This window comes from Thunnus maccoyii, chromosome 9, assembly GCF_910596095.1.
Source record: "Thunnus maccoyii chromosome 9, fThuMac1.1, whole genome shotgun sequence".
Taxonomy (NCBI): domain Eukaryota; kingdom Metazoa; phylum Chordata; class Actinopteri; order Scombriformes; family Scombridae; genus Thunnus; species Thunnus maccoyii.
In genome coordinates this window covers 12295116-12321559 of record NC_056541.1, presented here as the reverse complement: position 1 = coordinate 12321559, position 26444 = coordinate 12295116, and the positions used below count along the sequence as shown (strand labels likewise).

Sequence of the window (26444 nt, the reverse complement as noted above, 5' to 3'; positions counted from 1 at the left end):
TCTGAAGAGAGATATACAAAATATTTTTACACATGTTCAGTGTTTCTGGAGGAGATGTTGGCCTAAAGCACCGAAACAACAAAGTACATGATGAGTCTGGAGAAAGGAAGTTTCAAATGCAGTTGTTTGTCTCATGAAACATGTAGATTTGTAGTTTTCTGTGGTGAGTTCCCTGATTTGGACCTTGAATTAAGGCATATTAAATAGCCAGTATTGCGTAGTCTCATATTATTATATACTTTTTGGGACAGATTCACAGGAACTGCAACCTTCTGGTTTGCTATTTTGCAAACTTCCTTCAAAACTAGAATCAATTTCTGTGACTTTTTTTTAAATAAAGAAGTGATTGAAGTGATGTCAATGTCTAATTTTGACCCTGAGCCCATCGTGTCATCCTGTAGGACTTCTGATTGTAGAGAGCTGTCTACAGGACGACTGGCTGAGCTGTGGTGAGGAAGAGGAGGAGGAGGAGGAGCTTTGATCTGTCAGCTCAGCCCCGCCCTCCTGCTGTCTGTCCGGGGTTTGGAGGAGAGGCGAGGAGCCGCTTTCTGTGAGCCGTCGCTTCGGTAGAATCGAGGGAGGAGAGCGGCCAACATGACGAGCAACATCAGGTACAAAAGCCGGATCCCGGTTAAAACAGGTGAGCATTATTTCTAGATTTATTTATTTATTTTGTTTTGGTTTTACAATAATATATTTATTCAGATTGAGAATCAATGCAATGATCGCTTCATGTCTCTTCTCTGGGCGTCGCTCTGCATCCGTGCACCTGCGCCTCCTTCTCTCATCCATCCTATAATGGCCAATAGAGGATAGCACAGAGGTAAGAGACGTCTTTTAATGTATCTATTTTCTGTTTTCAGTGCTGTTGAGGATGCGTTTATACTATAGGGTGTTGTAAGGATGCAGCCTCGTAAAGCACGACCTCGGCTGCAGCAGCAGCAGCAGCAGCAGCAGCAGCAATATTTACGTTTTAAATCGTTCATTTCTTGCGTTTTATTTCGATGTGCGTGTTTGCTTTTCTGGTTTATAACGCAGCCATGCCATCACAGGCTGAGCGGTGACTGACAGTGGTGGTGGTGGTGGTGGTGGTGGTGGGGGTGGTGGGAGGGATGAGGAGGAGGAGGAGGGGGGGGGGGGCGGTTAGACGCGTATGTGAAGCAGGCCGGCGTCATAAGCGCTCAGGAGGAGGAGAGCAGCAGCCAACATGGTACCCAGAGCGCAGCATCCTTCCCCTCCATCCTCTCCTCCGCTGACCTCCCTCTGCCTGCGGAGTTATTATATTAGATCATGTTATATTAGACCGATTATTGGTCACTCATTTAACTCATACTCTGACCTAATAGTCAGCGTTGCATCAGAAGCACGACCCTTGTAGTGAACATTTCCTGGCCCATCGTTCAGCTGAGAAACACAGCTGCCACATGAGCCTTCAGGGGAGGTCGCATCCCTGATGACCCTGGTCCTCCTCCCCCTCTTCCTCTTCCACCTCCTCCCCCGCCTCTTCCTCTAGTGTCTGATGACAGTGGAGGGGCATTTGTTTGCATGTGCTGAGTGTGCTTTGAATTTTAAAGGCTGATTCTGTGAATTGGATCGTTAATAGATGTAAGAGTGGGCTTGAAATACCAATAGTCTGAATATTTGGGAGATAAAATTAAAAATAAGAGTGGGATTTTTTCTGATGCATAAATAGTCTTTGTAGTAAGTAAATTCTTCTACATTAAACACTAATAACATATTTTATATATATGAGCCTGCTTAACCGTGTTTTCTACAGCTGCTGGTTTATTAGGTACATGTGGCTGAAACTAATGCAGATTAATACAGCAGCTCTGAAATAAATCCAACCTTCATAAAGGTTATACTGTCATTTATTTGAAGCTTTTGTTGAGAGGTTATTTTTAGACTTCATGGTCATTTTGGAGGCTTGTGTTTATTTTGCTGTTGAACCGTAACTTCTGTTATACTTTATTCTCTATAAATAGGGTTCATAAAATATTAAAACATGTCTCAGTACAGAACAATACATTTCAACAGCCTGATCAAAAAGTTTCTGCATTAGTTTTTAGTTAGATGTACCTAATAAACTGTCAGCTGAGTGTAGATTCACATCAGCTGTTCCTCATCATTCACATTTTCATCTTTGCACTCGAGTGCATCGAATCAGAATCAAATCATTTTTATTGACAAAGTAATAAGTTAGAGTGTGTGAGGTTCTCTGATACAATAATATTAAGTGTGACACGAAACAAAATGAATGTTAAAGTAGAAATAAAGTGCATCAATCTCTTTTTTAAGAGTCCTTGAGGAAGACAGTGAATCCCAAGTTTCTCCTGATGTGTGTGCTCAGTATGTAGAAAGAAAAGTGTAATTAGCTTTAGACTAAAGTGATGTTCTGAGGTGACATGTTCACAATTCTCAAGTCTGTCTTAAAACAACAGTCAGGCATCCAGATGGACATTGAAACAGGTTTTGCCATTGTGATATTGTTTGTAGACAGACATGAAAAACTGTGAACCTATCCTTTAAAGAAACTGTTATATAAGGATGAGTAGTATAAGAAGTATACTTTGTCTCTTTGTGTTTTAGTATATTTTTTGTCCAGTATTTAGTCTCCTGCTGACCTTCGTCTCCCTCACTGCTGGCGGATGTAAGCTGGTCAGATTTTCATTCTCCCAGAAATTTACAGTTGGGCCAAATCCAGTTTTTGAAATCTCCGTGGTCACATGGTACCACCACACACACACACACACACACACACACACACACACACACACACACACACACACACACACACACACACACACAGAAACAAGCTTATGATGCTGGATAACCTGGATTAATATGATTGTTGCAGATGTAGCGCTTACAGTTTGTGCAGAAACAATGAAAACAACCAAAAATTTCAATCGAAGCAACCGTTTCTTTCTTTGTGTAGATATTTGCAGCCTCTCAGATTCACAGTGATTCAGTATTTAGATTACTACTCAGTATTTACACCTTGTGAGTTCTGTCATTGGCTCTCATCCGGTCTTTACTCCCACATACTCGACTGCATCTGACCCTGTTGGATACTTTGAGAAAAATATCTCAGATTCTGGGCCAGCCAGGCTGCGGAGGAGGAGGAGGAGGAGGAGGAGGAGGAGGAGAAACAGAGCTGGAAAGTAACTAAATGGTGCTCGGTGACTGACTGAATGCTGAGATTGTAACTGATAATCAATCCTAAATCCACCCTTCCTTCTCCTCTTCCTCTCTCCTTTCTCCCTCTCTTCTCACATCGCCTGAATGTTCCCGTCACTTCCTTTGCTGTGATATTACGTTGCCAGGCAACAGTCTTTTTTTAATCCGTTTTTCATCACTCCTTCTCTTATATGAATGAGCGGACTACGACGCCATCTGACCTACCCACAATCCCATGTGGTGATCATTCTGCGTGTGGGCAGATATTCACTGAACATTTTCCATCACAGATCAGAGCTGAAAGAGAAAATTTTGGTTTTATCAGCTGTTAAATGTCACCTTGATACAGTGAAGCACGAAAGTAACAAACAACTCCAATCACTTTCATATATAAGCCAATAACTAAAAAATCTCAGCGCTACCTGACTAAATGTAAATATTGAGATATTTCCAGTTTTATATTAAAATAATCTAAAACAGAAACATCTGATTTTGATGTCAGAATATAAAAAAATACAGCAGGTTTTTCCCGCATATGTTCAGCAATCATATTACTAATAACAATAAAGTTTATTTATATCAAAACCAACAATTACAAAGTGCTTTACAAGGCAGAAACAAGAGGAACATAGCACAGAATAAAAATGTATATAAATGAATAAAGATTATGAGATGAGCCTTACAATAAAAGTGAGTTTTTAAAAGAAGATATTGAATGAAGAACAATCATAAAAGGAACAAAGGCCACCACATTATTCTGATAAATGTAGAAGATGAAGTGGACGAGGCACCTGGGTACATGATAAACTTATTACTCTTATTACTTTCTTTATGTTATACTTAATTGTCCTCCTGTTTATCAACACTTACTATTCAGACTATACTACAGCTGTTATGTGTCTTATCTGTTCTGGAAGAGAGATCTAAAGCTGAAACAAATAGTTCATTAATTAATAAGTAGCTCAACAGAAAATGAATCTGCGGTAATTTTGCTAATTGATTAATAATTTCGGTCATTTTTTAAGCAAAAATTACAATTGTTCCCTGGTTCCAGCTGCTCAGTTGTGAGGATTTATTGCTCCTCTGGTAACACTTTACTTTAAGTCTCCTTATTTAGCATTTATAAGCAGTATATAAACGTTAAATAAATAGTTTATAACAGACTGTGATGTAGAAGTATACACATATAAGGACATTTTAAGTGTTTATTAATGCATAATATTTGTCAGCAATTATAACTTCTCCTATAAATATGTTTTATATGATTACAACTGTGTTTTGCTGTAATGTCATTAATTGTCTGTTTATATGCCAGTGGAGTTGTAGTTGTTGACAAATACATTTAGGAACACCTATATGTGCTAAAAACTACATTATAGTGTGTTACCAACCTTTTATTAACATCAACATTATAGCAAATACAAATACTATGTTTTAATAAACACTTAATAAGTCCTTATATGTGTGTATAACTACATTACAATGTGTTATAAACCATTTATTAAATGTTTATATGATGCTTGTAAATGCTAAATAAGGGGACTTAAAGCTTTTCTCTGTCATATATGAGAATAAACTGAATATATTTACATTTCAGACTCTCAGTCACACAAAACAATTTGAAGACATCAGCTTAGGCTCTTTTCACAATTTCCTGACATTTCATTGAAAGAACGATTAATCGAGATTAATCATCAATGAAAACATGTTACTTTAAGGAAGTCATCACACCTCGATATCACCACTGTTAAAAGGAAACAGGTCATCAGTCAGGCTGATTTCTTCCTGGAGCAGCAAACAGATGTTGAGTCACTTCACTTCAGATACACTCAGCTCAGCCTCTCTTCTCCACCTCGTCCTCCAGTACTCAGCCTTCCCCTCTTTAATCCAAACGCTCCCAACAAACAAACCCTCGCTGCCACAGATGGGACCCTCAGTGAGGACCAGCTGCAGAGCAGGAACAGGCGTATCTCGTGGGGGTTGGGTGGGGTGTTGAAACTGGGGATTGAACCCCCCCCTGTGGCTCCTGCTCTTCAGCAGAGGAGAGAAGAAGAGTCTGGTTCATCCAGGTCTTGGACTTCTTCTTTTATCACTATTTACTGTATTAACACCCAGTTTTCCCTTTGTGTTAAGTAGCTTCAGGGTTGGACAGTTTGTCTTATTCCACAGTACGACAGTGTCACATTTTTAGCTCCACATTCAAGCGATATGATGTTTACAGAGTGAAATATTAAAATCCAAGATTCTGTATTTTTTATGGCTGCTCCCCTGCAGCAAATTGAAATATTCTAGATGTTTTATGCATCATTTTATACACGAAATTCAGCCTGACATGTTTATTTAATGTGTGTCAACCTCTTTAACTGAACTGCCTGAGGATGCATAATTAATTTCAGTGTAAGCTGACATAGCAGTCATATTGTATTGTTTCATATCATTTCTATCATATTGTATCATATCGTATCGTATCATATCGTATCGTATCGTATCGTATCGTATCGTATCGTATCGTATCAACTTTTTTTTTCTATTTTTGGAAACTTTGGGATCTCCACTGGAATGTAAAGTAAAGTTTGGTGGGTTTGAACAATGTTTGGCTTCACAGCATCAGTTTGTAGTGACTGGGTCGCTGCTTGTTCAGGAGTTTTAAATACAGTAAATAAAAAGCTTGCTGGATGGATAAACAGCTGAACAGCAGACACTTGAGATGCAGTTAAGAACATATGAACACACTATAACAAAAAACACTACATAAGATCCTTTGGTACGATCCTTCGGTCTGTTAGCATAATTATGACACAAAAAAAACAAATAAATAAATGCTCTTAATCATAAATAACATGTAGGATGAAGCAGCTTCTGTCGTCTTTGTTTTGCATGTGTGTGTGTGTGTGTGTGTGTGCATGCTTGAGGTTTATTTGAGGTTTTTCTGGTAGGGAGGACATTTTGAGAAAGTCAGAACATATATTGGTCGGACCTCACTTCCTGACACAACTTCAAAGGGCTGTTTGAGGATTCAGACTTGGTTTTAAGGTTAGAATTGGGTTAAGGCCAGGGGATAGTGAGCACATTATATCAGTAAATGTCCTTACTAAGATAGAAGTTCAAACGTCTGTGTGTGTGTGTGTGTGTGTGTGTTCCTGCCTCTGCACGATTTCTTTTGAGTGTTTTTCTTCTGAGTGATGGTTGCTGCTCTTTTTCTCGTTCAGGTGTTTGAGGAGTTTCTGCCCTGCAGTGTCTTCAAATGCAGACAGTTTTCACTTAGTCACACTGCAAACATGCATGTAATGCCGGTGATGCAGTAGAGCGTGTGTGTTTGTGCGTGTTTGGTTCGTCTTATACCTGAAGCAAGTCACTTCTTTTTTCTACTCTTTTGTTCTGGATTTTTGTACGTGACGCCGCAGCGCTCGTCATGCCTTGGCTATGCGTTTCAAAGAGCTTTTGGAAAGTAACTCGAGGCTGACCCAGATAGTGCAATTCTCTAGTATTGAGTCGGCCTCGATATGTTTGGGATTACAAGACTTTGGAAACAGGAATAAGAAGCCTGAGTAGTAATCCAATGAAACAAATGAAGAGAATTAAGATTTGAACTGTTCCTGGTGTTAGAAACAGCTGAAACAGCAAAAATACTTTTATCAATCACAAACAAACATTTTTTACTAGAAAGCACCTAAATGTTACACTTATATTCCTATTAAAGCATAAGGATGGTTTTAATCTAGATTTCTTGATATTGACAGTTCATTCTAGACCTTGAAAACATCACCTGACAAATAAAAAAGCAAATATGTGGATCTTGAGTTGAGACTGTTTGACCTAAACTCAACTTTTAAACCAACATGGATGAGAAACCCAAGAGGAAAGTCCTTTACAATATTCCAAATTTATGCCTCTTAAACATGATGAGATTCAACATTTTCTCTATTTTTTATCACTGGAAATGAAAAATTTGGGGGGTTTGGATGTTTTCTTAGACAAAACAAGCAACCTCAAGCTTTACTTCACAGTTTTTTGATATTGTTTAGACAAACAATTAATCAAATAATCAGCTCCATGTAAATTCCATCAAGGATCTTAAGTTGAGATGTTTTGTCAACTATATTTTTTTATTGTCAACAAAACCCAGGAAAAGACCAAAACCATCATCATGAGTTTATCTCTCAGTATTTTCCTTCTTCCCTTCTGAGCCCAAAGACCACTGGTTCCTACTGGAGACATTAATCATTAAAAACATAAATATATGGTTTTATTAAACTTTTAAAAAAGCTCAGTTATTTCCTAAAACAGTTGGGCACTGTAGTTTTTAGCAAATGTTGCTCAAACAGAAGTAAATAGTGCATTCCTTGGGGACTTTTTTTTGCTGCGGATTAATACACATTCTAGTGAGAAGCAATGAAGGAACATGTCACCCAGTGCCGGAGTGTGTTTCATTGTTTTTGGACAAAAGTGGAGATCTATGGAACAGAGGAGTACTTCATATAAAGCTTTAGATACATTAAAAAAACTTGTGGGATCAATTCATTGTTGGTCTTTTTATGGGATTTTTTGACAATAAGAAAAATATAAATTATCACCAGATGTATCTTTTAAGCTTCAGAATTGTCCCCCAACCTTTGTCCATGTGTCTCTTTTCCTTCTTTACCGTTATATATTCAGCTGACTGATTCTCTCAGCTAAATGTTCAGGGATTTTAGATGTTTGTGATACAGTTCGAGGTTATAGCAACACTCCCACTAAAGTCTGTTGTCATTGAACAGGCGGATGCTAAAACTAGCCTTCGATAGCCGAGTGTCCTTCAGTGAAGCAATTTTATTGTCGCCTGAGCAATTACATGCTGTCAGATTAGCATGTTAAAGAGCCGAGTGCATGCAGGCTTTTCATCTCCGAGGAGAGAAAACAGAGGAAAGGGGGTGGGGGGAAGCTTTATGTTGTCTCTCACTCCATCTCACCCGCCCTCACCCCTCCTATCTCCCCTTATCTCTCCCTTTTCCTCTCTCGCCTCACTTACTGGCCCACCAGTGGGTTGGCAGGCAACAATTTAGAGGAAGCATTGGGGGTTAATGGTGTGAAAGTGTCAGCTGGACGGCTGGGAGATGCAGAGAAGTCATCAGTAAAGGTCACTGCTCTTCACTGCTACATCTCAGGCTGTCTGGCTGCTCATAACACAACACACGATTTTAAACCAAGTTGAAACACTGATTTTCAACATCGTGGCAAGTCTACCAGTAATTCTTCGCTCACTTACTTAGATTTTTTTGAAAGCAGATTATAGTCAGCTATTGTTTAGAGACCAAGAATTAGAGAAATGTTTACTGTTATGGTGTTTCAGCTCAGTCAGAGAAATACATTCCTGTTGGGTTTACTGGGTTTACACCGTTGCCTAATTTAATACCCTGAGGGGTTTGCTGTAGAGCTGCAACGATGAGTTGATTATTAAATGGACGGAAAATTCATCTATTTTGATAATCAAATAATCGGTTTAGTCGTTTTTTTAAAGCAAAGATGCCAAAAACGTGGTGGATTCAGCTTCTCAGATGTGACAATATTAAGCTTTTCCGTGTCATATGTGATCGTAAACTGAATATCTTTGGGTTTTTGATTGTTGATCAGACAACACAAGACATTTGAAGACGTCACCACGGGCTCTAAGAAACTGTAGACAAAACGATTAATCAATTAATCTATGAAACAATCAGCTGATAGTGAAAATAATCGTTAGTTGTATCCCTAGTTTGCTGTTCCCACCTCACTCGATGGCAAACATTAAATCGATATATTTCTGTGTAACTGACATTACTGTATTAGTTTACTGACTGAACGACTCCTCTGTCCTTGTGATGCTGTTGCACCACATTTCACATTTATTATTATCCTGTAGCTGCCACTTGTGGACACAGTTGCCACCACACAGCAAAGGTTATGTACAGTAGACTTACTTTAAAGGGGAACTCCAACAATTTTACACATCAAAATGTGTTTCCAGATGTTTGGGAGAACTACTGCGTATGTGAAAAAAGTTTTATGAAGCCGTTTGTGGCTCCAGAATGAGGTGTTGACATTTGATAAATCAGTGTCAGTTGCAGCTGAAGACAACAAGTTTGAAAGAAATGAGGTTACCAGACCTGCTCCTCATCTGTGCTTGAGGCTACATCAGCGGCTTCTAGCATAACATGCCTGAATCTGTACAGTTGGGTGAATCAAAGTTGCATTGTGGGTAATGTAGGCACCAGTTTTTGCATGGTTTAGCTTCATCGGTTTTGATCCTTTTCTTTTAAACTGTCCATCGTAAGATTAACATTATTACAGGGGTGCAGAGCTACATCGGTCGAGTACTCTTCTAAGGAAAGAAGATGGTCTCCACACACTTGAAATTGTTACAGTCAGGATGCAACATTGACCTTTTTATGTTGACAGTAAGTCTCTTAAATCAAAAAAGCCTTCAAAGGAGCTTATTCTTTAGAGGGTTTTGATGCCTGCTTCTCTTTGAGTGATATTAAAGATGAGAAATGCTTCATCTGCTTAAGGAAGACATTCTCGTGCCCTCTGGGTCTTCACAAAATGGGACACATCACAACGGATACTCAGAATAGAGATCTTGTAAAAACATGTTAACCGATGGACCAATCGGAAATGATCCCGCAGTTTTAACTGGATTATATGAAAAATCTCAGTCTAGAGTGTTTGTTCTGCGACTGTCGTCTGAAAGAGTGTGTTTACAGAGTGTGTTTGTGTTGTGGTGTCTCATTACTGTACAGTAGCCTCTTGAAAGTGCTCAGCAGCCGGGAGTGATGGGTACGCTGTTGGACCGGACGCTCTGTATTTGTGTGTTTAGTGTGTGTGTGTGTGTGCGCGTACGCTGGCAGTGACACTGACTGCTGTGCCCTTTTGAGAGTTGTTTCTTTTAAGGCCACCACTATGAATGACTGAGAGGAAGGAGTTGAGCGCTGCCTGCTGATCGAGTGTCTGATCTCTGGATCGCTGCCTCTGTGGGAACATCCAACATACTGACTGGGTGACAAACAAACAAGCAGAGTCTCTAAAAACATATTCTGACAGACAAAGAGGCACTTCTTGTTCTCGAGAGAGAGAAAAAAAAAAAGAAAAACTTGGAAGCACAAAGTCATGAGGATCCTGCACATCTTCCACATCTCTTTAAACATGTTGTTGTCCAAATGTTTGTGTAGACATACTTAGAGGTTAGTGTGGTGAAACAAGTAGTACAAGTCAACTTTATTTATGCAACACTTTCCAAAGCAGCAGACAGAGTGCTTTTAGCACTGATTTTGTAATTAATTAATCAATCTAGTAGACGGCCGACAGAAAATTAATTAACAATGATGGTTTTATTCACCTTTATAATATCAACAGAACCAATATCAACATCAACAACATAACAGCAACAACAACAAAAAAACACAACACAAAACTGTCCAGAAAAGTCCAGCCCCACATATCCTTGTATTAGAAGACTTTAGCTTCTAGTCCCATCATCAGTCCATTACTGGTCCCAGTTCAGTGTCCCATCTCAAAAGCTTCCATCCCAGAGAGGATTGTCCTTTCATCAGTGTGTTGTATGTTTCAACAGAAAGCTCATCCAGGAAAGTTTATGAATGCCTGAACATTTCCTTTGAGTACAGAGTTCGTTTTTTCAAAAACTTTTCTATAACACATCGTGGCAGAAGGAGAAGTGTCCTATGTACATTTGAAAAGAGCACATTTTCTTGCCAAAAGTAGCAGTTTGTCAAGTAGTTTAAAGCCTCTTTTACACATGCAACCCTGAAATTTTCAGGACATTAGCCAGAGGAGATGTATGTATGCAAATGTCCGAATCGGTCCGACCGCACATTAAACAGACTTTACGTTGACAGATCCCTCATACAGAGTCCGTGTAATGTCCGATTGAGCCCATGTGTGAATACAACAGGTCATTTTCCGGAGAATTCACAGTGAGCGAGCGAGCGTGTTGATGACGTTTCTATCATGCGGCGGACGCTGGATAAACACAGCAGTTTCAGAGAACTGATACACCTGTAGCAGGTAGACTGAACAAAAAGAGGCCTGGTTGCTTCTTAATTGTGATTTTAAAAATATTCCTAACTTGCCAAAAAAAGATGAAAATAATTCCCTTGTTTTTCTTGACATTTAACACATAGAGGTGTTTGATAACATAACATAATCTATTAATCAGTTAAGTCACTTAACAAGCACAAATGGCAAATATTCAATGGTTTGTGCTTCTTAAATTTGATGATTTTCAACTTTTTCTCTGTTTTTATGACTGAAAATTAAAAATTTGTGGGGTTGAGATGGTTGAAGACATCATCCTGGGTTCTAGGAAATTAGATGGACTTTTTTTCTCATGTTATATCGATAAACAGACAAACAACACAGCAGACATTTTGACCTTTCGCAGCAGGAAAGGCACAGGTGTAAATAATAACATTACTGGTGGCTCCATTCCAGATACCAAAACCTGGAACTGGCTCACCTACATGCAAAGCAACTGTCATTAATGTAATTAATTCCAGCTGTGCTGTTCCTGCTTTGACAAGTCAAAATACCTGCCGTGAAAAAGGGCCTGTTGACACAGAAAATAACTATTAGTTGCAGGCCTGAGCGAGAAAAAGGAAAGATAGTGTCACTAAACAAAAAAAACATGGATGCAAAGTGAACAAATCACAAACAAACAAATCAGAAAAAATCACAAAAGTTAAGAGATCATGAAAAAGAAGAAAACAAGTGAGTCACAGCCAACTTCATGTAAGCCTGTCATTAATCCTGACTCATGGTTTGTCCTTAATGTCCCTCTGCACCTGCGGTACATCCTACCGTCCCTCTCTGTGAGTGTTTGATCAGCTGTATAAGACCAGAGTCACCACTGTGACAACCAAGGTGCTCCACAACAACATTTTAAAGTTGCCCAACAAGCCTGTTTTTAGTAAACTGTGATCATTTCTTGCAGGTTTTTAGTTTTTTCTAATCCAGATGTTCAGGCAGTGACAGACGTCCTCTGCTGTCGATGTTTCATGAGTTTGACCGTGTGTTTGACAAGTCTTAGGTGTGTGTGAGTCTGCTCCTGTGTGTTTGTGTGTGTGTGTGTGTGAGAGAAGAAAGGACAGCTGGCCTCTGAGAAAGACTGGGGGGGTGTGGTTGTTGAGTTTGGTTGGGGGAGCTATTGTAAGACCATTTCAAGACATCTGTTCCTTTCTTCTATTCAGGTTGACCCTCCCACCCCCCTTACACATACTCACTTACACACTCAGTCGCTCTCTTTCTACCATCACTTAAACCCTTCATCTAGTATGAATGAATTAATTAGATTTATTACTGTGTCATGCGTGTAATCTCGCCCAGCCGGCTGGAGCGGTGCGTACATGTTTCCAAACTCAAGCGACAAAAATAGAAAAGAAACTTTCACAAATCTTCAAACCATCACACAAAATCAGAACATCAGAATAAACTCTAATCCAATAATCCATCTTGTCTTTTTTCCAGGCTTTTGAGGCAAAGTTAAGAAACTTAAACACATCGAAATTAGACAGACGTTCTCATTTTTGATCATATATACGCCAGGATTTTTGGGAGCCATTTCCATCATGATTTGTACGATGCAAAAGAAACTTTCCACTTCGCCCAAATCACACAGCTCACACAATCCATCTCCTACCAGAGGAAGAAAAGCAGCTTTTAACTGTGCAACTTCAGATCTTTTGCCTCTAGATAAGGGTGTTGTGATATATTGATATATATATATATTGATGATAACCGTGATATTTAAAAAAAATGAAATATTGATATAATGTTAATAAGACACATATGATAATATTGTATAAATAATCCAGCGGATCTTAAATCATTTACGTTTCTTTCCGTTCTCACTTTGTCTCCCTCCACCAACACCACACACACACACACATACGCACATACACACACACACACACGCACATACACACCTTGTGGATCTTTTTCTGGTTGTGTTTTAACTATCCATTAAGTGTAATTGTTCTTTTTGTACGCTTTTGTACAGTTATAGTTACAGACTCTCTCTCCACCTCCATACACTCATATTTTGAGTGTAATTCATTTGCCAGAAAAAAGACAAAACACACAATAAACAAAGTTAAAGATTATTTGATTGGTAACATTATTCTTTTCTATAGATATCGCGATAATATCGTTATCATGAATTCTTTTGGCCACAATAATCGTGTAATGAAAATCTGATATTGTGACAGTCTTACATCTAGATAAACAAGATATAACATCTGATACAGGGCAAAATGTTTGTGTGATATGTATGTATGTCTTTAATTTTGGCTTCAAGAAGACATTTTCAAACCATTTTTCTTCAAACTTCAATCACATTATATACAAATAACTCCTGTAGATATTCAGCATATTCATCTCCTCAACTGCACACAAACACCTTCTTATTTATTGTATCCTCTGTCATTTTAATAAGATAATTCCATCGTCAGATCATTTCAAATTTTCATTTTACTGACCCTCATACACAGATTAAACCTCATCTTCACTTCCTCTTTTCTTTTGAACGTCACTCTCTGATGTTCGCATCATCCTGGATGAGAAAAGCAGGATTGTTTCATCCCTTTAGACTCGAACCATTTCATCTGAGTTGAGTCTTTTGTCTCCCTCCTGTGGTGCGGAGTGGGACTGTAACATCCTGTACGTGGCATCATGACGGGGTGTGCCGACACGGGGAAAGAAAAAAGAAAAAAAAAAAAAAAAGGTCAGCTTCTTTTATTTCAAAGAGCATTTAAACTCTGCTGCCCACATCATATATGAGTCGGGCACACCCACACATACACATACGTACAGCAAAATCACATCTGGAAGCAATCGACCGCACCTCGATCACCTCTATACACACACACACACACACACACACACACACACACACACATACACACACACACACATACACACACACACACACACATACACACACACACACACACGGTCGACATGGTGGTTGATCTCCTTTACATTCTTTTCATTACAGTCTAGAGCAACGTTTTTAAACCAACGTCTTAGTCATTTTGATTTCACAGAAACCTCCCACATGCTCACAGATACATAACAATATCTGTTTTAAATTTTTATTTAAACAACTTAGTAACAGAAATAAGGTTTGATGTAAAATAGGTGACGTATATGAACTAAAATCAGTATCAAGTGAATTAATACACGCGTCACAACAAAAAGAAATCTGCCGTTTTGGACTGTGTTACTGTGTGGATTTGCAGATAAATATTGAACAAATGATTAGTTAATTAAAATAAAATTAATTCTAGCTCATCTGGATCATCTCAGACTGTGTTGAGGGTTTAGATGTATCAGCATTTCTTTGAGATGTGACATAACTGCATATTCAGCAGGTTTTTAATACAGTGATTTCAAAGTTTATTTCTTATTTCTTTCATCGTGATATGTTTAGAAACATAAAATGTAGTTAATGTAAATGTTGCCTCTTCTGCCCTCAGTGTGCTTGTACTGCCGGCAGCGAGATAAACACACTTCTAATAAAGTTTTCACTGGAAACACTGCTGAAACTGTGAAAAACAGTATCGGACAACAAATTATATGATAATGATTACAAACAATGAGATTTCATAAACAATATGAAGACCAAAAGTGCTGTAAAATGAGTCAGATGTTAGTACAACAAGGAAACTGGGATTACTAAAGTTTAGACGAGCTGTCAAGAAAACAAAGTATCACCAGCGAAATATCAACATTAAGTTCTCACAGGAGGCACAACGTAGTGATTAATGTGGTTAACACGAGTAAAAGAGAACATAACAGTTATCCAACAGCAGCTTAATTCAGCAGTTACTGGGAAAGTTGCTTTAGCAGACAGCTGGTATATTACTCACATTTGGAAGAAATAAACCGGAAAAGATCCTCAAACTTTTGTCTAATAAGTTTTGTTCCTAACAAAGTCAAAGGAGTTCATTTCAACAGTTTACATAAAACGTATCCAGTGAATTATCTAATCTCCAGATATGTGGATGTTCATTTTGAGTTTAATTTCTCATGCTGTCAATAAAGATTTTTTTGATTTGTTGCCATGACAACATGGGTAACAAATCTCTAAACTGTGTTGTTTACTCTTTTATTTCATTGGGAGTTTTTAGGTTCCAACCCCCTTTCTTTCTTTTTAATTTTATTTTTATTTTATTATTACTCTCATAATTATTTATTTTCAATTTATTTTGAATATTTATTTGTCTCTCATTGCATTGACTGTGTTTACATGCTCACTAGTATCCTGGTTATGTTTTGTGCATGTTAACAGCTCATCCCAGTTTTGATAAACCTGGATATACTAACTGTAGTACTCCGATAGAAACCAGGATACTGTGGCATGTGAACACTTTATCCAAGTTTCTGAACCACCTCATAGCGGCTGAGATGAGGAGAAATCGAGACACACCAGCAGGCAGACGATCAGAAACCTGAACACTGTTATGATCATTTGTGCAGGGATGTGATTGACCAGGTTATTCATGTTCCATGTAAACACCACATCCCCAATATAATCAAAAACAGGATAAGGTTCAAAACCAGGATACTAATGCACATGTAAACACATTCATTGACTGACAATGTTAATTAAACTGCTGTAGCGGTTGCTTAGCAACATAATGTTCAACTGAGACCAACTGCTGGTGGCAGAGCATCATCTAAGTACATTTACCCCAACTGTAGTACCCCAAGTGTAGTTTTGAGATGCTTGTACTTTACTTGAGTATCTATATTTTATTCTACATGACACTGCAACTCCTCCACATTTTGAACAGAAACATACTTTTTACTCCACTGCGTTTATCAAACAGCTATTGTTCTTTCAGATTAGGATTATACATAGAAACACATAATAAGCTTTTAAATACAGTAACTTACATTGTTAAAGATTTAAACCAGTGGTTAACTCGTGACCCCTTAAGATGTTCATGAATTGCTAACAGCCCTCTAAACTTCTCAGATGGTTTCATTTAAATAAATGTTTGAGGCCCAAAGAGGTAAAATTATCCAACATTTGCAAAAAAAAACTTTTTCTTCTTTCCCACCTCATTAATCTGATTCCTCAAATTTATCTTGTGATCCTTTGGAGGGGCCTGACCCTTATGTTGGGAACCACTGGACCTAACTACCTAACTTATATAAAAGTATAATAATATATAAGTATAATGATAATAGTTAAACTGCCTTACTTTTACTTTTGATACTTTAAGTACATTTTGCTATTAATACTTAATGTAATTTTACTTGTAACAGAGTATTTTGACATTGTCGTTCTGGCACTTTTACAAAGGAAAATGATCCAAGTACGTCTTTCAACTTCAAACAACAAAATAATGAAAATGAACACACAGACCCCTCAGTGAACATATAGATTGACAAGTTAATTTCCCTGATAATGTGATAATCCTTCTCGCTCGGCAGGCCTGTACTTGCAGCATGTGGAAACGTTTGTTTCATTATCTGTTGTTTGTTCTGAGCTTCACTGCCGCATTTGTCACCATCAAGTTCGAACAGGTTCCTCTTGTGTCACAACTTTTAACGCCGAGGGTGACAAACACTTTCCATCCGTCCGTCTGTTACTTCTCTTCGCGAGCTGGTGGTCATTTTCTGTCAGTGCAGAGTTTTATTTTTCAACTGCTGGAGCCGGGGGGAGGGAGGGAATACAAGCTGAATGAATGAGTTTCTTTTAGACCTTTCTCCTTTTTCAGCCCCTTCCATCCCTCCCTTGTTTCCTCCCTCAAATTGCCACCTCTCTCTCTCTCTTACTGCCTCCCTTTCTCCATTTCTCTCTCCATCTCCCTCCCTCTCCGTGAGAATTCCTCCGTACCTGTCTGAACAGGGAGAGCCGGACCGCTGTAGGGCAGAGGAAAGAAAGACAGAAAGAAGGCAGGGGAAGAGAAGAAGAAAGGGAAGCACGAGAAGGAAAAGTAGGAGGAACAAAGGCACATATAGAGTGTGCACAAACAGGAAAGAGGAGAGACAATTTGGGAGCAGACGGAGAGTGAGAGAGGAGTTTTATCACGGCTCCTAATTTGCCCGTTCCCCTGTTGGGCTGGGTTTTTTTTTTTTGTTTTGTTTTGTTTTTTTTTCCACTTTCTGAGACCCGTGGCTATTTCCGTCCGTCAGTGTCGGAGCAGTTTAGGATGGATGCCATCATGCTCCAAGAGAAACTGGTGGAACGTTTACTGTGCCCGCGAGTGAGAACCGCCAGACAGAAGGTAAAAGAGTTGGATTTGTGGAGGGAAAAAAAACGGGGGCGAAAAGTAGACAAAACAAGTAGGAAAAATAAAGATACAGAGTTTCAGGATCTCCGGCGCTCACTGCCAGCATCTTTGATGTTATCTCTTCCTCTCTGTTGAAGGTGTCTGTGCTGTTGTGACATTTCTACATCGTGACAGATTAACTGCCGAGATGATTTGTGTTTTTCTCCAAGCACTGGTGTGATTGTTTGTTGATTTATGTGTAGCTTTCTTCACTTTCAATCTCTGTGGCTCAGTGGCAAGCATGTGTGCCATGCACTGATTGCACCGCCTGTGGTCTGAGTGTGTGTGTCTATGTGTGTGTGTGTGTGTTTGTGTGTGTGTGTAAGCCTCACCCGGGGTGGGGGGGTTGTCGGAAATGCCTATGACAAGTTATGACAGCATATATGAGGATGCTGACTGTGTGTTTGGAGAGTGAAAAGAGCTTTTCAGGTCTGTTCAATGCAGCTTCTGTCCATGTGTGAATGCCCTCTGCTCTCCCGCAGCCGACGGGCCTCGAGTGTGTATTTTTATCCGCACATGTCAGCACGTACTGTAGGGTGAAGATGACGTTGGTGCCAGATGCAGCAGAGGGGAAAACCTACAGGACTGAGAACTATATTGTGTGACACAGTTACTGCAGAGACTGGTGTCCTGTGGTTCTTTGTGTGAGAGAGAGTAGTTTTAGTGGAAAATCTTAGATGCTGGTTATTCTCAGCTGCTCGCTGGAATGCCGTGCACGTGTTTTTCCATGCAGTTGTAGATTTTCTGTATTTTAGTCTCTTGTCTGTCTGTTGTGGTCGTTTAAATGCGTCAGAGGCTGCTAGATCCATTGTGTCTTCACATTTTAGTGATTTGATGTCTGTTTCTGTTTTATAGCCTTTTGGTTTTTAATGAAGCTGAAATTATAAGTCGATTATTCAAGTAGTTGAATAACAGAAATATAATGTGCAACTATTTTGATAATCAATGAATCATTTTTCAGTGTTTTCAAGTGTTTCCAGCAGTTCCAGTTTTCCAAATGTGAGGATTTGTGACTTTTTTTCTTGCTACTTTTCTTTGTTTTATGAGTGTTTTGGGGATTTTGTATTTGAAGTACAAACAATTTATTGATTCATAATTTATACAAAACAATAACTCGGGGCTGCAACAATCATATGTTTTTGTTATCATTAGCAGATACATTTTTTTTATTCATCAATTACGCATTTGGCTTAAAAATGTCAGAAAATAGTGAAAAATGCCCGTCACGGTTCCTGAAAGCCCGAGATATTCAATTAACTGTCACATGAGACAAAGAAAAGCAGTAGATGCTCACAAATGAGAAACAGAAGCAGAAGGAGACTTTTTTTATTTGACTCATCGTTTGATCCTGTCAGAAAAACGCTGATCATAGTTTCAAGTTATCAAATTCGTTGTTTTGTCTTCTAAAGAAAGTCAGTTTAATAACACAAAAGCAGCAAATCCTCACAACTTAGAAGCTGGAACAAGAGAATAATTGTTAGATGAATTGATAATAAAAATAATCATTATGAGCAGCCCTACATTATTAAACTAATCACTTCCTTTATCCTTGGGTCCCTATTTTCTGTCTTCCAGGAGAAACAATATGTCGGTTTTGCAACTTTGCCCAACCAGGTCCACAGGAAGTCTGTGAAGAAAGGCTTCGATTTTACGCTGATGGTGGCAGGTCAGTTTGAAACATGACAGATTTGAATCGATTTACGCTCAGTCAGCAGTTTATTCAGTACACCTTGCTAAAAATAACACAGTCTAATACAACAGCCCTGCAATAAATCTAACCTTCATGGTTCAGTATTTGTTGAAACTGTTTTAGAGAGACGATACAAATGTAGTTTATGGGGTAGTTGAATTATATTGTGTTGTATCAAGAGGTGTTTAGTCTTCCCTCATCAATATAAATAGAGATTATTACCACAAACTACAACCTCTAAATGACCATAAAGTTGAAATAATCTCTCTGCAGGACATTAGTTTTAATTACACGTACTTAATAAACAACAGAGATTCTGTGTATGTAGTCCAGGTTGTTGGACACATTATAATAACTCTCTCTGTCTGTCTGTGTGTGTGTGTGTGTGCTGCAGGAGAGTCTGGTATGGGTAAATCCACGCTGGTCAACAGCCTGTTCCTCACAGACCTCTACAAAGACAGGAAGTTACTCAATGCCGAGGGTGAGTCTTTACACTATTTATCATCTCCCTGCATCAGTCATAATGGATCCACTGCTCTGTGGATATTTAACGCACGGCTGAGTAGTGATTGGTCAATAAATGCGCTCTGAGGTCTGTTATTTTTATAACCCAGAATGTCCGGCTTACATTTAATTATGTCACGCAGCTGCAGTCAAGAAGTCAAATTCAATTTGTTCATTTCTAATTGATTAAATGGCAACATTTTGTGCTGCAGACAATCGTGCTGAACTGTTGTTTTGGTGGATGTGTTCACATAACTCAGATACTTAGAATAAAATACTGTAATTCAGTGTTTAAGTTAAGTTTGGTTGATATTCTGTGTTTCTTATTGTCAATAAATCCCATGAAAAGACCAAAATCAACAATGAATTGATCCTGTTAACATGTTCTACCTGTGTAGTCAGTGGATGATATCTCACAGAGCTCCAATTTTGTCCAAAAACTGTTAAAAACACTGTTCCCTCATTATCATGAACACTGGCACTGTAGTTTATTTTCATTTGATCCCACATATATATATCATCCTGAACCTGTAAATGTTCACTAAAGCACCAAACCTGCAGCTGAAAATAGTCCTAGACAAAGGCGATATTTATTCCAGTTTGAGTAACGTTTGTTAAAACTACAGTTCCCATCTGTTTTAGGAAATTATTTAGTCATTTAACACATTTGTCAATCAAAATATACAATATGACGAGCCTTATCCTTTTATGTCACATGGTTAATGCATTTGTAAAGCAGCCTGGTAATAAGTTGAATAATACCCATCAGTTATGCTAAAGGAATAGAAAAAACAATCAAAACCTTTAACTGATCCATCAGGACTTATTTTGCACCCTGATCTGCTGTTTCAACTCGTTTTCTCGACATCACTCACTTTCTTCACCTTCTCTCTGTTGATGTTTTTCAGAGCGTATTAACCAAACCGTGGAGATCATCAAACACACAGTAGACATCGAAGAGAAAGGAGTCAAGCTCAAGCTCACCATAGTAGACACGCCGGGGTTTGGAGACGCTGTCAACAACAACGAGTGGTGAGCTGGAAGACTCGCTGACCTGACATGGGCCTAATTCAGCCTGTTCACTTGAATTCACTGTGCCTGAAGGAGCTGCTAATGTAGACTCTGTGTGTGTGTGTGTGTGTGTGTGTGTGTGTGTTTGTGTGTGTGTGTGTGTTCTAGCTGGAAGCCGATCACAGACTACATTGATCAGCAGTTTGAACAATACTTCAGGGATGAGAGCGGGCTGAACAGAAAGAACATCCAGGACAACCGAGTCCACTGCTGCCTCTACTTTATCCCTCCATTTGGACACGGGTAATAACACACACACACACACACACACACACACACACACACACACAGAGTGACGACAGGTGCAGGCATCGATTCAAAAACACCTTTTTTACTTCTGGAGTTCTGCATTTGATCATCACCTGTTTTGATTTGTAGGACTTTAATCACTTTACTCTGGATTTCTCTCCGCAGGCTGCGTCCGGTGGATGTCGAGTTCATGAAGGCTCTGCATGAAAAGGTGAACATAATTCCTCTCATCGCGAAAGCCGACTGCCTCACGCCCAACGAGATAAAGAAGCTCAAAGACCGAGTGAGTCCCAGAACTGCAGCTCCACAGTGAAGTCAGCATGTTTCAGACTGTTGACTGTAACAATTATTCTACTTTTTCTTTGTGTGTGTGTGTGTGTGTGTGTGTGTGTGTGTGTGTGTGTGTGAGTGTAGATACGAGAGGAAATAGACAAGTTTGGGATCAAAGTGTACCAGTTCCCTGAATGTGACTCCGATGAGGATGAAGAGTTCAAACAACTTGACAAAGAGCTGAAGGTGAGTGAGAACAGATATTATACTGAACACTAAATAATATAATACAAACAATACACTCCTCTCTGCATCCTTAATACAGTTTTAGTGAAAACTGAATACTAGTATATATTAAATATGATTTTCATTAAATTACAAGAATGTGGTTGGAAGACGCGGCTGTATTACCTGAACACAAATTAGAAATAAACACATTTTATTACTTAGTTTCAGTTTTTTGAGATATCAGCATCTGAATCTTCTACTTCCACCCCAATACAACTGAGGTGAAGAGAGATTTGATTTTGTTCCTCACAAACACTTAAAAATCACTTTCAGAAAACTCAACAGCAGCGTATCTTTCCAGCTGCAGGTTTTTACTTTTACTTTAGAGAGATCGAGACACAGTTTTTGTAAAATGTTGCTCATGAGTTTTTAAACAGTTTTTCAATACTTTGAGCGAGGGCTGCAACTAACAATTATTTTTTATTAGCAATTAATCTGCAGACCATTTTTTTCAATTGTTTTGTGTAGAAAATGTCAGGAGAAGGTGAAAAAATGCCTTTTTACTTGTTCACATTATAAAATATCTTGTTTTATCCAACCAGCAGTCTAAAACTAAAAGATATTTTGTTTACAATGATCATAAACAAAGAAAACAAGCGTTGTTTTTCTCGTTGAAGAAGCTGCAGCTGGAGAGTTTTGGAAATTTTGGTTTTAAAAAAATGAATTCAAATGATTAATTGATTATCAAAATAGCTGCCAGTTAAAATTCCCCTCCAGTATATCGGAGTGGTAGCAGAAATCTCAAACACAGATTTGTCACAAGATGAACACATAAAACCAAAACTACCTGCATGACTCGATACCTCTTCTTCACAGCAGACACTTGTCTGACTTGTTAGGTGATACTAAGAAGATTATTAACTGCTGCATTGCTTTGTAATAGTTGCTGGAATTGAGCCATTGGAGTTATTAGTCCTACCTTTTACATTTACAGTTTGTCGTTTGGCAGCTTTTATCCAAAGCGACTTACAAGCGAGGTGACACAATCAAGCGTTGACATTTTTTTGGCTTCTAAAGGGCGTCAGGGTGGAAAACGTTTGCACCAGAGCGAAGCAGAAAAAATGTCTCTTGTATTTTGGGTGAAGTGAACCTTTGAGTGACCTTAAACTGAAGTGTAGGAGCAGCTCAAAGGTGATAGACGTCCGTTAGTGACAAGAATACGCCAATCAGCTGGGAAAATCTCAGAGCTTGGAAAATAAACAAACAGCTTTTTACTTGTCTCAACAGTTAAAGTTAAGACTCTCTTGAGCTGCTCTGTGGCTTGGCTTTGTTTTGTGAATATGTATCAGGGCAGGACATGCTCGATCAGCTTTCCTTGGACCGATAACAATCTCTTTAAAAACATCCCTCCCTCCTCGTGTGTCTGTGTGTGCAGGAGTGCACCCCGTTCGCTGTGATTGGCAGTAACACAGTGGTGGAAGCTCGAGGGCAGAGAGTGAGAGGGAGACTGTATCCCTGGGGAATTGTTGAAGGTATATATATTATATATTTTGGGTATATTTCAGAAACTTGTATACAAACTAAACACAGTTTTGAACGTCACAGTTTGGATTATTAATTGATTTTACGCATTTGTTTGCAGTGGAAAACCAGTCGCATTGTGACTTTGTGAAATTGAGGAACATGCTGATTCGTTCGCACATGCACGACCTCAAAGATGTGACCTGCGACGTCCACTACGAGAACTACAGAGCACAGTGCATACAGGAGATGACCAGGTGTGTGTGTGTGTGTGTGTGTTGAGACAAAAGCAAAAGAGGCTGATGTGAGAGGGTTTTGTTAACATCACAGATAAGTGCTGATGTTTACAGATTTCAGTACAGATTTGCCTGCTTCACCTCTCCTCCTCCTCCTCCTCCTCCTCCTCCTCCTCCTTTTCTTCTTCTTCTTCTCTCACAGTAAACTGGCTCAGGACAACCGTATGGAGAGTCCCATCCCCATCCTGCCGCTGTCCACTCCAGATGTGGAAACTGAGAAACTAATCAAAATGAAAGATGAGGAGGTACGATGCAATATTTGACAAATAGTGAATGTTGAGATTTCTTTTAGAAGATGGGGAGCTGTTATGTTTCATGCATTTATCTTTGATAAGTCATAAATCTTTGCTCTGATACCACTGGCAGCAATCAAGTGTGATGAGGTTTAGTGTCGACTTCAGTTCATGTCTTCAGCCTCAGCCTCAGATGTTGTATCCCTCTTTCAGTACAAGCTTTACTGTGAAATGGTCAAAGCTTAATGTGACTAAATGGTTGTAAATTGAATTAAAGTCTTCAGTCTAATTGTCAACTATTCTGTTAAAGAAATAGTTAACAGTTTGTGGAAACAAAACCTTTGTTTGCTTTTTTTTGAGAAATAGATGAGAAGATTAATACGAAGCTGGAGGCAGAAAGTGATATTAATCTTCTCATCTGACTCTCAGCACGGAAGCAAATAACTCAGTGCATTTTCAATTAGAACAGCTAATGAACAAAGCACACACTACTACTTGAGTAAACCAAATTTTAAGGAAGTAGGGTAACATCTATAAAAAAAAAAAATTTAAAAAAAAACTTCCTCTGTGCTGTAGACCTCCGTTGTCATCCAAAAACAAATAAAAAAACGTCTCGAGCGGCACCATTGCACTGGGTGACATGTTCCTTCATCTTTTCTCTAATTCCAGCTTCTCAAATGTGAATATTTCCTGGTTTATTTAGTCATTTGTGATAATAAACTGAATATCTTTGAGTTGTGGACTGCTGATCAGGACAAAAGAAGACATTAGAGGACATAACCTCGGTCTTTAAAAACACCGATAGACGTTTTTCACCATTTTCTTACATTTTATATACAAAACGACTAATTGATTAATCGAGAAAATAACCAACAGGTTTATCGATAATGAAAATAAACATTAGTTGCAGCTCCACTGAAAACAATGGCTGTTATTAGTCTTTGGAGCCATTTCTAAACAAACAAGGGAACATGTCACCGCAGCAGTGTGGCTGATTGACGTGTTTTGAATAGTTTCTGGACAACAATGGACGTCTACATCACAGAGGAATAAGATATTTCAGACTTTGGGTACACACGCAATACATGTAGGATCAGTTCATTGTTGGTTTGGTTCTGACAATAAGAAAAATATTGAAAATCATCAGCCTCGTCCTTTAAGTACAAACACCTACCTCAGCATCTAAATAGATACACTTCAAACACTACTTTTAACATCACACAATCTAAATCCTTCATTTGCAGCTTGATGTCGAAACACTGTGTTTACTCTCTTAAACCCTCCGCTCCGTCCTCTCTGTCTGCAGCTGAAGAGGATGCAGGAGATGCTGAACAAGATGCAGCAGCAGATGCACGAGAAAGACCAGTGATGACTCCCGGAGCAAAGCTGTGCTGTGGCGCCACCTGCTGTCTCTCTCCTGAACGACAAGCGAGACCTGTAGACATTGAACGGATATCGTGTGTTTAGTGGCAACTCTGGCTGTACATTTATCTTCAGTTCGGTGCTTTGTATAGTTTGTCTGCCTGGGAGGGTTGTTTTATCAGAGGGTTTTTTTTCTTCTCTGAAACTATCCGTTCACCCACTTTGAGCCCCCACCCCATCCTCCCCCTCCTGCTGTGGTTTAACAGTCTTAACATATATAATATAAATGCGTAATTTAAATTACTACTCAGTGTATCTAATTTATAAATGCGATGCTAAACTTTTTGGATATTCTGTCAGGGTATGAACATGTGTGCTACAAGATGTTTTGTAAAGACATTTAAGTTGTCTGTGATGTTTAGATTTGAACAAGGACATTGTGTTTTTTATTACGTGTTTAAGTGTGTGTGTGTGTGTGTGTGTTTTCGGGTGCATGAGTGTGTGTTTCTTTTATGAATTTCCTTTGATATCACCAGGTATCCGTCCAGAAATTGTCCCATTTGTCCTTAAAAAGGTACCGCAGTGACTTTGCTTTTGTTAAAAACCTAACCTTTGCTCTCTGATGATCATAAATACCTTCATAAACGTTTTTTTTTGATCATCCTGGCAAGTCAGAATATCCTCTCCCAGCATTTTTTTATTTGCTGGCTGAGCTGAAAATGCACTTATCGCCAGTGGCTAACTGTGAATGGAGAGCCTTTGCCATAATGAGAGGGTAGGTGCAGTACAGGGTGCATGTGTAAGCATGCTGCCATTACTCATATCCGCTAAATGCTGTGGGCCTATTTTTACTGCTTTATAGCCGATGCCCTGTGCTTGTATTAAAATGCATCATGACCTGTGCTTTGTTGCCACTAAGGCATGGTAAAAAACAGACGAATAATGAGGAGCAAATTCTGTGTTGATGCTTTTGTTTTAAATATCTCTCCTTGAAAGTGAAGATGTGTTTTCTTGTGTGTGAGTTAAAATAATTTGAGTGTGTGTGTGTGTGAGTAATTGGGTGAGTGTGTGTGTGTGTGTGTGTGTGTGTGTGTGTGTAGACTGAGGAAAAAGTACATCTGTTGCCTGAAGGCTGTGAGCTTGGCCTGTGCCCCATTTATAAAGGTACGACAAATAAAAAAACGCTCTTGCTTCTCGTCATTCCAGCCTGGCTGCCTGTGCATTGTTTCTGTGGAGATTATCGAGTTTGTACAAGACGAGATCCAGTGAGCGCAGCACGACATCCTCTGTCACTTCCGGCTGTCGCAGAGTCAGATCAGCAGAGCTCAAGAGTGTGGGAGCTGCTGCAGGAACATTTATCTGCTGATTCATACATTTATCTCCTCCAGCCATTCTTTCCTCTGCAGAGCTGCCAGTCAAAGAGGACACAAGCATCACATAAGAAGACATAACATTAGTATGAATGATAGAAACGTCTGTAATTTTGAGTCATAAATATTTGTTTTATAAGTAATAATCCTAGAAATCT

General features: G+C 38.9%; 1 protein-coding gene across 2 annotated transcripts; it reads left to right on the top strand.

The window, feature by feature from the left end:
* The first annotated feature begins 481 nt into the window (after nt 1-481).
* sept5a (septin 5a) lies at nt 482-25959 on the top strand. Of its 2 annotated transcripts, XM_042420812.1 has the most exons (12): nt 482-640; nt 810-823; nt 19068-19158; nt 19577-19663; nt 20595-20718; nt 20866-21000; nt 21172-21289; nt 21421-21522; nt 22940-23036; nt 23147-23282; nt 23464-23566; nt 24861-25959. In XM_042420812.1, exons 1-12 carry the CDS (start codon nt 595-597, stop codon nt 24921-24923), a joined length of 1116 nt encoding a protein of 371 aa, XP_042276746.1. In that variant the 5' UTR covers nt 482-594; the 3' UTR covers nt 24924-25959. The 2 variants fall into 2 exon arrangements, with proteins under 2 accessions (XP_042276746.1, XP_042276745.1); XM_042420811.1 differs by lacking the exons at nt 482-640; nt 810-823 and adding an exon at nt 17373-17447.
* The last annotated feature ends 485 nt before the right edge of the window (nt 25960-26444 follow it).